Source organism: Mustelus asterias, chromosome 5 (genome assembly GCF_964213995.1).
Source record: "Mustelus asterias chromosome 5, sMusAst1.hap1.1, whole genome shotgun sequence".
In the NCBI taxonomy this organism is placed as follows: domain Eukaryota; kingdom Metazoa; phylum Chordata; class Chondrichthyes; order Carcharhiniformes; family Triakidae; genus Mustelus; species Mustelus asterias.
In genome coordinates, this window is record NC_135805.1 from 10,242,460 (window position 1) to 10,256,147 (window position 13,688).

Sequence of the window (13,688 nt, forward strand, 5' to 3'; positions counted from 1 at the left end):
GGTTGGGGGGAGGGAAGCAGCAGGCGGGAGGGTCGGGAGGAGGGAAGTGGTGAGCGGGGGGGTTGGGGGGAGGAAAGCAGCGAGCGGGAGGGTCGGGGGGAGGGAAGTGGTGAGCGGGGGGGTCGGGGGGAGGGAAGCAGCGAGCGGGGGGGTTGGGGGGAGGGAAGCTGCAGCAGGCGGGAGGGTCGGGGGGAGGGAAGTGGTGAGCGGAGGGGTCAGGGGGAGGGAAGCAGCAGGCGGGAGGGTCGGGGGGGGAGGGAAGCAGCAGGCGGGAGGGTCGGGGGGAGGGAAGCAGCAGGCGGGAGGGTCGGGGGGAGGGAAGCAGCGAGCGGGGGGGTCGGGGGGAGGGAAGCAGCGAGCGGGGGGGTCGGGGGGAGGGAAGCAGCAGGCGGGAGGGTCGGGGGAGGGAAGCAGCGAGCGGGGGGGTTGGGGGGAGGGAAGTGGTGAGCGGGGGGGTCGGGGGGAGGGAAGCAGCGAGCGGGAGGGTCGGGGGAGGGAAGCCGCGAGCGGGGGGGTTGGGGGGAGGGAAGCTGCAGCAGGCGGGAGGGTCGGGGGGAGGGAAGTGGTGAGCGGGGGGGTCAGGGGGATGGAAGCAGCGAGCGGGAGGGTCGGGGGGAGGGAAGCAGCAGGCGGGAGGGTCGGGGGGAGGGAAGCAGCAGGCGGGACGGTCGGGGGGAGGGAAGTGGCGAGTGGAGGGGTCGGGGGGAGGGAAGCGGCGCGCGGGAGGGTCGGGGGAGGGAAGTGGTGAGCGGGGGGGTCGGGGGGGGGGTCGGGGGGATGGAAGCAGCAGGCGGGAGGGTCGGGGGGAGGGATGTGGCGAGCGGGATGGTCGGGGGGAAGGAAGCAGCAGGCGGGAGGGTCGTGGGAGGGAAGCGGCGAGCGGGGGGGTTGGGGGGAGGGAAGCAGCAGCGGTCGGGGGGGGGAGGGAAGTGGTGAGCGGGGGGGGGGGGGGGTCGGGGGGATGGAAGCAGCAGGCGGGAGGGTCGGGGGGAGGGATGTGGCGAGCGGGAAGGTCGGGGGGAGGGAAGCAGCAGGCGGGAGGGTCGGCGGAGGGAAGCAGCGAGCGGGAGGGTCGGCGGAGGGAAGCAGCGAGCGGGGGGGTCGGGAGGAGGGAAGTGGTGAGCGGGGGGGTTGGGGGGAGGGAAGCAGCGAGCGGGTGGGTCGGGGGGAGGGAAGTGGTGAGCGGGGGGGTTGGGGGGAGGGAAGCAGCGAGCGGGTGGGTCGGGGGGAGGGAAGTGGTGAGCGGGAGGGTCGGGGGGAGGGAAGCAGCGAGCGGGAGGGTCGGGGGGAGGGAAGCAGCGAGCGGGGGGGTTGGGGGGAGGGAAGCTGCAGCAGGCGGGAGGGTCGGGGGGAGGGAAGCAGCGAGCGGGAGGGTCGGGGGGAGGGAAGCAGCGAGCGGGAGGGTCAGGGGGAGGGAAGCAGCGAGCGGGAAGGTCAGGGGGAGGGAAGCAGCGAGCGGGAGGGTCAGGGGGAGGGAAGCAGCGAGCGGGAAGGTCAGAGGGAGGGAAGCAGCGAGCGGGAGGGTCGGGGGAGGGAAGTGGCGAGCGGGGGGGGTCGGGGGAGGGAAGCGGCGGGCGGGGGGTGGGATGTGGCGAGCGTGGTGGTTGGGGGGGGGGAAGCAGCGTGCGGGAGGGTTGGGGGAGGGAAGCAGCGAGCTGGAGGGTCGGGGGGAGGGAAGCAGGGAGCGGGGGGTCAGGGGGAGGGAAGCAGCAGGTGGGAGGGTTGGGGGGAGGGAAGCAGCGAGCGGGAGGGTCGGGGGAGGGAAGCAGCGAGCGGGAGGGTCGGGGGAGGGAAGCAGCAGGTGGGAGGGTCGGGGGGAGGGAAGTGGTGAGCGGGGGGGTCGGGGGGAGGGAAGCAGCGAGCGGGAGGGTCAGGGGGAGGGAAGCAGCATGCGGGAGGGTCAGGGGGAGGGAAGCAGCGAGCGGGAAGGTCAGAGGGAGGGAAGCAGCAAGCGGGGGGGTTGGGGGGAGGGAAGCAGCAGCAGGCGGGAGGGTCGGGGGGCGGAGGGAAGTGGTGAGCGGGGGGGGGGGGGGGTCGGGGGGATGGAAGCAGCAGGCGGGAGGGTCGGGGGGAGGGATGTGGCGAGCGGGATGGTCGGGGGGAGGGAAGCAGCAGGCGGGAGGGTCGTGGGAGGGAAGCGGCGAGCGGGGGGGTTGGGGGGAGGGAAGCAGCAGCGGTCGGGGGGGGAGGGAAGTGGTGAGCGGGGGGGGGGTCGGGGGGATGGAAGCAGCAGGCGGGAGGGTCGGGGGGAGGGATGTGGCGAGCGGGAAGGTCGGGGGGAGGGAAGCAGCAGGCGGGAGGGTCGGGGGAGGGAAGCAGCGAGCGGGGGGGTTGGGGGGAGGGAAGCAGCAGGCGGGAGGGTCGGGAGGAGGGAAGTGGTGAGCGGGGGGGTTGGGGGGAGGAAAGCAGCGAGCGGGAGGGTCGGGGGGAGGGAAGTGGTGAGCGGGGGGGTCGGGGGGAGGGAAGCAGCGAGCGGGGGGGTTGGGGGGAGGGAAGCTGCAGCAGGCGGGAGGGTCGGGGGGAGGGAAGTGGTGAGCGGAGGGGTCAGGGGGAGGGAAGCAGCAGGCGGGAGGGTCGGGGGGGGAGGGAAGCAGCAGGCGGGAGGGTCGGGGGGAGGGAAGCAGCAGGCGGGAGGGTCGGGGGGAGGGAAGCAGCGAGCGGGGGGGTCGGGGGGAGGGAAGCAGCGAGCGGGGGGGTCGGGGGGAGGGAAGCAGCAGGCGGGAGGGTCGGGGGAGGGAAGCAGCGAGCGGGGGGGTTGGGGGGAGGGAAGTGGTGAGCGGGGGGGTCGGGGGGAGGGAAGCAGCGAGCGGGAGGGTCGGGGGAGGGAAGCCGCGAGCGGGGGGGTTGGGGGGAGGGAAGCTGCAGCAGGCGGGAGGGTCGGGGGGAGGGAAGTGGTGAGCGGGGGGGTCAGGGGGATGGAAGCAGCGAGCGGGAGGGTCGGGGGGAGGGAAGCAGCAGGCGGGAGGGTCGGGGGGAGGGAAGCAGCAGGCGGGACGGTCGGGGGGAGGGAAGTGGCGAGTGGAGGGGTCGGGGGGAGGGAAGCGGCGCGCGGGAGGGTCGGGGGAGGGAAGTGGTGAGCGGGGGGGTCGGGGGGAGGGAAGTGGTGAGCGGGGGGGTCGGGGGGAGGGAAGTGGTGAGTGGGGTGGTCGGGGGGAGGGAAGCAGCGAACGGGGGGGGGGGGGTCGGGGGGATTGGGGGGAGGGAAGTGGTGAGCGGGGGGATTGGGGGCAGGGAAGTGGCGAGTGGGAAGGTCAGGGGGAGGGAAGCAGCGAACGGGGGGGGGGGGGGGTCGGGGGGAGGGACGTGGTGAGCGGGAGGGTCGGGGGGAGGGAAGCGGCGAGCGGGAGGGTCGGGGGAGGGAAGTGGCGAGCGGGGGGGTTGGGAGGAGGGAAGTGGTGAGCGGGGGGGTTGGGGGCAGGGAAGTGGCGAGTGGGAAGGTCAGGGGAGGGAAGTGGCGAGCGGGAGGGTCGGGGGAGGGAAGCGGCGAGCGGGAGGGTCTGGGGAGGGAAGTGGCGAGCGGGAGGGTCGGGGGGAGGGAAGTGGCGAGCGGGAGGGTCGGGGGAGGGAAGTGGCGAGCGGGAGGGTCGGGGGAGGGAAGCGGCGAGCGGGAGGGTCGGGGGAGGGAAGTGGCGAGCGGGGGGGTTGGGAGGAGGGAAGTGGCAAGTGGGGTGTCGGGGGAGGGAAGTGGCGAGCGGGTGGGTCAGGGGGAGGGAAGCGGCGAGCGGGAGGGTCTGGGGAGGGAAGCAGCGAGCGGGGGGGTCGGGAAGCAGCGAGCGGGGGGGTCGGGGGAGGGATGTGGCGAGCGGGAGGGTCGGGGGGAGGGATGTGGCAAGCGGGAGGGTCTGGGGGAGGGAAGCAGCGGACGGGGGTGTCTGGGGGAGGGAAGCGGCGGGTGTGGGGGTCGGGGCAGGGAAGCGGCGAGCGGGGGGGTCTGGGGGAGGGAAGCGGCGGGTGGGGGGGTCGGGGGAGGGAAGCGGCGAGCGGGGGGGTCTGGGGGAGGGAAGCGGCGGGTGGGGGGGTCGGGGGAGGGAAACGGCGAGCGGGGGGGTCTGGGGGAGGGAAGCGGCGGGTGGGGGGGGTCGGGGGAGGGAAGCAGCGAGCGGGAGGGTCTGGGGGAGGGAAGCGGCGAGCGGGAGGGTCTGGGGGAGGGAAGCGGCGGGTGGAGGGGTCGGGGGAGGGAAGCGGCGAGCGGGGGGGTCTGGGGGAGGGAAGCGGCGGGTGGGGGAGGGAAGCAGCGAGCAGGGGGGTCTGGGGGAGAGAAGGGGCGGGTGGGGGGGTCGTGGGAGGGATGTGGCGAGCGAGAGGGTCGGGGGGAGGGAAGAAGTAAGCGGGTGGGTCGGGGGGAGGGAAGCAGCGAGCGGGGGTTCGGGGGAGGGATGTGGCGAGCGGGGGGGTCAGGGGAGGGATGTGGCGAGCGGGAGGGTCGGGGGGAGGGAAGCGGCGAGCGGGAGGGTCGGGGGGAGGGAAGCGGCGAGCGGGAGGGTCGGGGGGAGGGATGTGGCGAGCGGGAGGGTCGGGGGGAGGGAAGCGGCGAGCGGGAGGGTCGGGGAGAGGGAAGCGGCGAGCGGGAGGGTCGGGGGGAGGGATGTGGCGAGCGGGAGGGTCGGGTGGAGGGAAGCAGTGAGCGGGAGGGTCGGGGGAGGGAAGTGGCGACCGGGGGTTTGGGGGGAGGGAAGCAGAGATTGTGGGTGTTGGAGGAGGGATGAGGCAGTGTTAGGGTCGGGGGAGAGAAGGGTCAAGCGGGAGAGCCGTGTTGGAGGCAGGTGAAGCAGCAGTTTGTTTTAAAAGCATGAGTGTATACAGTATAAATGCTCAAACAAGTACTGAGGCAATGCTATTTGGGGAGGTTGACTAATTTTTTGTATTCGTTCATGGGACAGGGGTGCCGCTCGCTCGCCAGCATTTATTGGCCATCCCTCGTTGCCCTTGGAGGTCAGCTGAGAGTCAATCATGTTGCTGTAGCTCTGGAGTCATATGTAGACCACACCAAGCAAGGACAGCAGATTTCTTTCTCTAAAGGACTCTGTTAGTACTCCTGCTCTTAATTGTTATCCAGTAACTCCCACAAAAAGTGCATGTGCGGACATTGCACAAGGACAGGAACTAGTTCACTTGTTGGTCCTTCCTCATCAGAATGGCCAGCAGATAATTTCCAGAAATTAGCTCGGAGCCAGCTGCCAACAATCAGCATCCAGAGGGGCATCTTAGCAAGAGGCAAGAAATGGAGGGGGTCAAAGTGCACTCCCCATTTCACCCGTATCAGCAGAATTTTTAAAAATGCATCTGTGATAATTGTGATTAACAACAACTATTTATTAACTAACTCAAACGACGTACAGAGTGTTTCAATGTGCATTGTCTCCATTCAGATCCAGGATCGGCTCTGATCGTACAGCCTATTGTCAGCTCCAAGAATTGGGTCCTCCTGCCCCAGTGGGCAATCAGGTCACATGACCCTGCGGATATGCGCCCATTACAAGGGATCGCTGCTACAACATAGTTATGAGCAGTGTTAAAGTCCCTTACTTGGAGAAAAAAATCTGAAAAGGGGCAGAGTGAGAAAAGGTAAAAACCAATGAAAGAGCAGGTGCTGAGAAAGTCTCCTTACCCCGAAGTGTTCATCATTTTCTCTACAGCAGCAGGAATAACACTGAGCAGCCCTTTGGAATCCTGGGTCGAGGCGGAACCAATGCTGGCAAATATTTCAAGGATGATCTGAGCATCAGCTTCAGCAAGGTGAGGCCGAACACTTTTAGTACGCATGTCATACTTGCTGGCTCCAGTGAGGATCTTCAGAGTCTGCGAAGACAAATATCAACTTTGTGTCCTGTTTTATTAAATACTGTATCAAATGAATAATATACAAATCAAACCACAGAACCATTATGGCGCAGGAGGCGGCCACTTGGCCCATCCTATCTGCACCATGAGCATTAGGACTTAGTGTAATTCCCCTGCTTTTCCCTGGTACCCCTGCACTGTGTTCCTATTCAAATAATTATCTGATGCCCTCTTCAATTCTCAATTGCATCCGTCTCCACCACTCTTCCAGACAGAGCATTCCAAACCCCAACCACTCACTGTATGAAAAAGGTTTTCTTACATCGTATTTGTTTCTTATGTAAATCATTTTGAATCTGTGCCCTCTCATTCTTGATTCTTTTGAGAGTGGGAACAGTTTCTCCCTGTCTAATCCGTTCAGCCCCCTCATAATTTTGAACACCTCTTTCAAATCTGCTCTTAGCCTTCTTCTCTTGAAGGAAAACAATCCCAGTCTCTCCAATTTATCCTCACAACTGAAGTTTCTCATCCCTGGAACTATTGTAAACCCCTTCTGCACTCTCTCCAATGCGCTCACACCCTTCCTATGGTTTGGCACCCAGAACTGCACACAATATTCCAGCTGAGGTCTAACTTGTGTCTTATATTAACTCAGCATATCCTCCTTGTTCTCGTACACTTTGCCCCTATTCATAAAGCCTAGAATATTATATTCTTTATTAACTGCTCTCAATCTGTCCTGCTACTGTTGATGCTCTCTGCACAAATGCACCATTGTTGCTCTGCTCCTGAACCCCCTTAAGATTTATACGCCCTATTTTATATTGTCTCTCCATGTTCTTCATGCAGCACCTCACAATTCTCCACATTGTAGGTCATCTGTCATCTATCTGACCACTCCCCCAACTTGCCTATGTCCTTTTGAAATTCTACACTGTCCACTTCACAAGACATGGTGGCACAGTGGTTAGCACTGCTGCCTCACAGCTCCAGGGACCTGGATTCAATTCCCAACTTGGGCCACTGTCTGTGTGGAGTTTGCATGTTCTCCCCGTGTCTGCGTGGGTTTCCTCCAGGTGCTCCAGTTTCTTCCCACAGTCCGAACGACATACTGGTTAGGTGCATTGGTCATGCTAAATTCTCCCTCAGAGTACCCGAACAGGTGCCGGAGTGTGGCAGCTAGGGGATTTTCACAGTAACTTCATTGCAGTGTGAATGTAATTACTTGTGACTAATAAATAAACTTTAACTTTTTCACAGTTTACAATACTTAAGACCATAAGACACAGGAGCAGAATTAGGCCACTCGGCTTATTGAGTCCATTCTGTCATTCAATCATGGCTGATATTTTTCTCATCCCCATTCTCCTGCCTTTTCCCCATAATCCCTGATCCCCTTATTAATCAAGAACCTATCCATCTCTGTCTTAAAGACACTTAATGACCTGGCCTCCACAGCCTTCTGCGGCAAAGAGTTCCACAGATTCACCACTCTCTGACTGAAGAAGTTCCTCCTCATCTCTGTTTCAAAGGATTGTCCCTTTAGCCTGAGGTTGTGCCCTCTGGTTCTAGTTTTTCCTACTAGTGGAAATATCCTCTCCATGTCCACTATATCCAGGCCTCGCAGTATCTTGTAAGTTTCAATAAGATCCCCCCCTCATCCTTCTAACTCCAATGAGTACAGACCCAGAATCCTCAACCATTCCTCATACGACAAGCTCTTCATTACAGCGATCATTTTTGTGAACTTCCTCTGGACCTTTTCCAAGGTCAACACATCCTTCCTTAGATATGGGGCCCAAAACTGCTCACAATACATCAAATAGGGTCTGACCAGAGCCTTATACAGACTCAGAAGTACATTCCTGCTCTTGTATTCTAGCCCTCTCGACATGAATGCTAACATTGCATTTGCCTTCCTAACTGCCGACTGAACCTGCACGTTAACCTTAAGAGAATCTTAAACAATGACTCCCAAGTCCCTTTGAGCTTCTGATTTCCTAAGCATTTTCCCATTTAGAAAATAATCTATGCCTCCATTCCTCTTTCCAAAGTGCATAACCTCACACTTTTCCACATTGTGCAAAGAAGTGACAGATGGAATACACTCTCCTAACCTGTCCAAGTCCCTCTACAGCCCCCCTGCTTCCTCAATACTACCTGTCTCTCTACATATCTTTGTATCATCGGCAAACTTAGCAACAGTTCCTTCTTCCAAATTGTTAATGTAAGTTACTTGCAAGTTTTGTGTTACCCACAAACTTTGAAATTGACCCCTGCACATCAAGATTTAGATCATTAATATATCTCAGGAAAAGCAAGGGCCCCAATACCAAACTCTGGGGAACACCACTACAAACCTCCCTCCAGCCTGAAAAATATCCATTGACCATTACTCTCTGCTTCCTATTATTCAACCAATTTTGCATCCATGTTGCTAGTGTCCCTTTTATTCTATGAGCAATAACTTTGCTCAGAAGTCTGTTGTGTGGCACTATATCGAACGCCCATGTACACCACATCATGACCCTCATTGACCCTTCCTGTTACCTCCTTAACAAAATTCCAGCAAGTTGATTAAACACAATTTTCTATTTAGAAATCCATGCTGGCGCTTCCTAATCAACCCACATTTTTTTCCATGTGACTACTGACTTTAAACTGACTGGCCTGTAATTGATGGGGCGATCCTTACAACCTTTTTTGAACAAGGATGTAACATTTGCAATTCTCTAGTCCTCTGGCACCTCCCGAGTCTAAAGAAGACAGGAACATTATGGCCAGTGCTCCTGTAATTTCCACTCTCACTTCCCCCAATATCCTTGTTGCATCTTATCCAGTTTCAGTTCCTTGTCAACTTTCAGTATCAATAGGCTATTCAACACTTACTCATCAATATTGCACACTTCCAGGGACAGAATTTCCCCAAATGTCATCAAATCCTGGGTAGCAGCTATACCTCCTTGGTAAAGACAGATGCAAAGTTTTCAGCCATGCCCCCTGCTTCCATGTGTAAATCCCCTATTTGGTCCCTAAATCAAACAGCAGTGCGGAGAGCATATCACTGAATGTCACTATTTTAAAAGACAAAAGAGTTGAATTTCTATAGTTCTCTCAGATCCTCAGAACATACCAACGCATTTCATGGCCAATCAAGTACCTTGCAAGTGTCCTCTCTATGGTAACGTAGGAAACACAAAAACTAATTTGCACACAAAGCCCCATTAACAGCAATGAAAATAATGACAAGTTAATACTTTTTAGTGATCATGGCTGAGAGATAAATATCAACTAATGTACCGACAAAATCCACTGCACACCTTCCAAATAGTGCCTTGAATATTTTCTGTCACCCAAGTGGGCATACAAGGCCAGGGTTTAATCCCAAAAACCCAGACAATATTGGTACTCCCTCAGCAGAGTAATGGGTGGTTAGCCTAGATTTTGTGGTCAGGTTTGTCACAAATTACCTTCTGACTCCATGTTATCTCTGAGCCACGGCTGTTACTCGGCAATCATTAGTTCATGTTAACTGTATGGCAGATTAAATTAACTTTAACCCATGTAAAATATCACAAAAAGCAACTGAGACCAGGAGATGCAAATATTGATCATTTTACGATTGTTCCCAGATTACAACCGCCTAGTCCCTGAACACCACATTCAACCAGCTCAAGAGAAATCATTAAAAGATCCAAAATTAAATACAAATGGTAAAACTTGACAGCCGAACAATCTGCACCAGAAAGATCAGTCCAAATAATAACAACGTCCAACTTGCCCTTCAGTAGTTTTTTGCTTTATGTAGATTTAATTAGCATCACATTTCCTATTTTGCTCATTCAAAACCCAGAAATGGACATCTCTTTTAGGAAGAAGCTACAGGTGATATCCTCCCTTAGATTTTCTTTCCAGCAAACAGATTTTGCCAAAGATGGTTCTCCCAACAGCAGCACTAATACACTGTTGGTGCTCCTCACTACTCCTTCATTGCCAATTCTCCCCAAGTGCAAACTCATACAACCAATTTGAAATTAGCAACAATCCAGCATGATCAACAAATGAGGATTTAAAACCAGAGGTTAGAACTGAACTCAGGAGGAAGAACTGCCATTTAAATATCTCAGTGCTGAAAATAACAGAACTAAACTGAGATTTGTAAATTCCAGCCCACACCAAGACCTTTCTACAAGGATTAGGGACTTTTAATTTTTGGGCTATAATGTGGGGATCTTGTACTAGAGTATATATTTTAAATTGCTTTGTTAAACAGTTATAATATAAATGAGAGAGGACAGGCCATCAACCTGTAATCTTAAAGCTGTGATTAAATTGCCTTCTGGGCTGAGGAGTAAATATATCCAAACCTAAATATTCTCTGAATATTATATCCTAACTCCTAAGAGATGTGCCCCTAAGGGGAGAACCATAAGGCACTCAGCTTCTTCCTGAGAGGAAAGGAAAAAGAGGAAAGCATTCCTCGATTCGGTTCTTCACTTACTGCTAGAGCAGCCTGTTGAACAAGAGCAGAATTCTTGTGCTCTTGCATAGAAGACAGAATACTCTTGATTCCTCCCTCTGTGGCAAACAGAGCTCTCCAGTCGTATCTCTGCATCAGGATGTAGATCAACCGCAAACAGGTGACAACCAGGGGCTTTTCCTTGGAGAGACTGGTCAATTCTTCCACCAGCACTTTAATCAGTTTGTCCCTTTGGTTAAGGCCGGAATCGATTTTAAGAGGCAGCTTCTCTCGTGTGCTATCATCCTCCAACATTTTAGTAATGAACTTGAAACCTGCAACCTGCAAACTTAGATCAGAGCTTGACTTCTTCATGATCTCCACTACTTCCCCAATCTTCTCCAAATTAGTCTTGCGTCCAGTCACTTTTGGGCAGTTGAACACTAAGGGAAAAAAAAATTATTTTAGCTCACACCATGTCAGAGTTTCAGAGCTTGAGCAGCAACTGGCATGACTGTAGCACGCCTACAAGGATGAGTTTCACGAATAGCCTGTTTGTACCTGTTGCCAACCCACAGCCTAAGGGTATGTAAGCAAAGACAAAACAGGTGACCACCAGGCAGTTAAGGAGGATCAGTACGTAATGTCAATGTCCCCTGGTTTTAGCTCACACTGCAACCAGTATTCAGTTCTGAATAACAGTCCATGGCAACATGACTGGCTCAGTCGTACAGAAGGGCAGGAGGAAGATTTGGAAAACAATGGAGATGGGGATTCAATAGTTAATGGACCAGACAGGTATTTTTTAGGCCACAGAGGTGAATCCAAGACTGCATGTTTCCTTCCTGGTGCCAAGGTTAAGGACGCCACTGATTTGCTGCACAGCATCCTGAGGGAGGAGAGTGATCAGCCAGCAGTTGTGGTCCATGTCAGTACCAATCACAGAGGTGGAACAGGGATGTGGCCCTAATGTCAGAGATTAGCAGAACTAGGAAATAAACTAGAAAATAGGATCTCAAAGATAGCAATTTCTGGACTACTTTGGTACCACATGGGAGTGAGTATAGAGAAAGGAGAATAGAGCGGACGAATGTGTAGCTGGAGAGATGATGTGGGAGGGAGGGCTTTAGATTCTTAGATTGAGACATTGGGACCAAAATCTCAATGAACATTCAATTCTGCTGCTGCTCCACAGCACCTCATGAATGCCCAGTAGAGTTGCTAGATCTATTCGAAGTTTATCCCCATTTAACATGATGATAGTGCCACACAAACTCGATGGGAGGGTATCCTCAATGTGAAGGCGGGACTTGGTCTCCTACCAATACTGTCATGGACAGATGCATCTGCTGCAGGCAGGTTGGTGAGAATGAAGTTTAAGTATGTTTTTCCCTCTTGTTGGTTCCCTCACCACTTGCCACAGACCTAGTCTAATAGCGATGTCCTTTAGGACCCAGCCAGCTCAGTCTGTGGTGATGCTGCTGAGCCACTCGGTGATGGACATTGAAGTTCCACATCCAGAATACCTTTTGCGTCATTGCCACCCTAATAATGTTTAAATCTAAATGTATATGTAAGTGAATTCACAAAGTATCGCAAATAAGATTGGGGAGTTAAAGACACAGATTGCATTGTGGAAATATGATGTTGCGGTGATGAGAGAGATCTGGGTCAAGGAAGAGCAAGACAGGGTATTAAATATTCCTGGGTACAAGGTGTTCAGAAAGGATAGGAAAGGAAGGAAAGGGGAGGGTGGCGGTATTGGTTAAGGAGAGCAGCACAGTGCTGGAGAAAGAAGATGTCCTTGCGGACTCAAGGACAGAATCAATTAGGCTCGAGCTAAGAAACAAAAAGGGTGTAATTACATTGCTCGTTGCAGTCTATAGACTGCCAACTAGTCAGATCTGCAGGGAAGTTCCAGAAAAATGCAAACATTGCAGAGTAGTTATCGTGGGGACTTTAGTTACCCGAATGTAGACTGGGGTAGTGGTAAAGTAAAGGGGAAGTGGTTCCTAGATTGTGTTCAAAAATATTGAAAGAAAGAAAGAATAGAAATTACAGGGGTGTTGGCCATAACCTTCCAATCTCCTCAGGACTCAGAGGAGGTGCCAGCGGACTGGAGAATTGCAAGTAGAACAAAGAAAAGTATGGCCCTTTGGCCTACGTCCTTGTTCAAAAACTTTGGAAGGATAAGACCAGCAATTACAGACCAGTCAGTTTAACATCAGCAATCGGCAAGCTTCTAGAAACAATTATTCAGTATAGAATTAATAGTCACATGAAAAAATGTGGGTTGATTAGGAAGAGCCAACATGGACTTCTAAAGGGGAAACCTGAAAGTATTGGAAACTGTGAGGAGAACAGTGCAGAACTTCAAAGGGGCATAGACAAGCTGGTGAAGGGGGCAGATAGGTGGCAGATGAAGTTCAATGCAGAGAAACTGAAATGATGCATTTTTAGTAGAAGAACATGGAGGGTGCCGAGTGTACCTAAATTTCATACATCACCAGAACCTGATCAGATGCATCCCGGAATGCAGAAGGAAATAAGGGTGGAAATTGCAGAAGCACTGGCCATAATATTTCAGTCCTTCTTAGGTATAAGGTGCCAGAGGATTGGCAAATTGCAAAGTTACACAATTGTTCAAAAGGGGTGTCAGGATAAAAGCAGCAGCTACAGTCCAATTGGTTTAACATTGGTGGTGGGAAACCTTGAAAAACAATAATCCAGGACAAAATTAACAGTTATTGCAAGGTGATGCATTTTGGTGGGTAAAACTCAGGTGGGAGCTATAAAATAAATGGCAGAACCATCAGGAGCATAGACAGTACACAGAGATCTGGGAGTACAGGTCCACAGATCCTTAAAAGTGGCAGCACAGGTGGAAAGGGTGGTGAAGAAAGCATATGGCATGCTTGCCTCCATCACGGGGCATCAAGTATAAAAGTTGGCGAATTATGTTACAGTTGTATAAAACGTTGGTTCGGCCACATTTGGAATACTGCATCCCATTCTGGTCACCACACTACCAGAAGGACGTGAAGGCTTTGGAGAGAGTACAGAAAACGTTTACCAGAATATTGCCTGGTATGGAGGGTATTAGCTCTGAGGAGAGATTGAATAAATTGGGATTGTTCTCCCTAAAAAGACAGAGGCTGAGGGGCTGAGTTAATAAAATTATGAGAGGTATAGATAGGGTGAACAGTTGGAAGCTTTTTCCCAGGGCAGAAATGACAATTACAAGGGGCACAAGTTCAAGATAAGGGGGAAAGGATCAGTGGAAATGTACGGAGGAAGTTTTTTTTACAGAGTGGTGGGGGTCTGGAATGCACTGCTAAGTGAGGTGGTTGAGGCAGTTATGTTAGCCACATTTAAGACTTGTGTTGATAGACATATGAACAAATGAGGAATAGAGGAATATAAACGGTTGGTCTAGATAGGTAAACGC

At 54.2% G+C, this 13,688-nt stretch overlaps 1 protein-coding gene across 2 annotated transcripts in view; it reads right to left on the reverse strand.

Moving 5' to 3' along the window:
- The window catches only part of cul9 (cullin 9), a 284,868-nt gene that overhangs the window by 183,259 nt on the left and 87,921 nt on the right, over positions 1–13,688 (reverse strand). For both annotated transcript variants that reach the window (XM_078212153.1, XM_078212152.1), the window contains exons 8-9: positions 10,283–10,683; positions 5,609–5,799 (exon numbers count right to left, since the gene is read on the reverse strand). In XM_078212153.1, the coding sequence (XP_078068279.1) occupies positions 5,609–5,799; positions 10,283–10,683 (592 nt within the window). The remainder of the gene's footprint in view (positions 1–5,608; positions 5,800–10,282; positions 10,684–13,688) is intronic.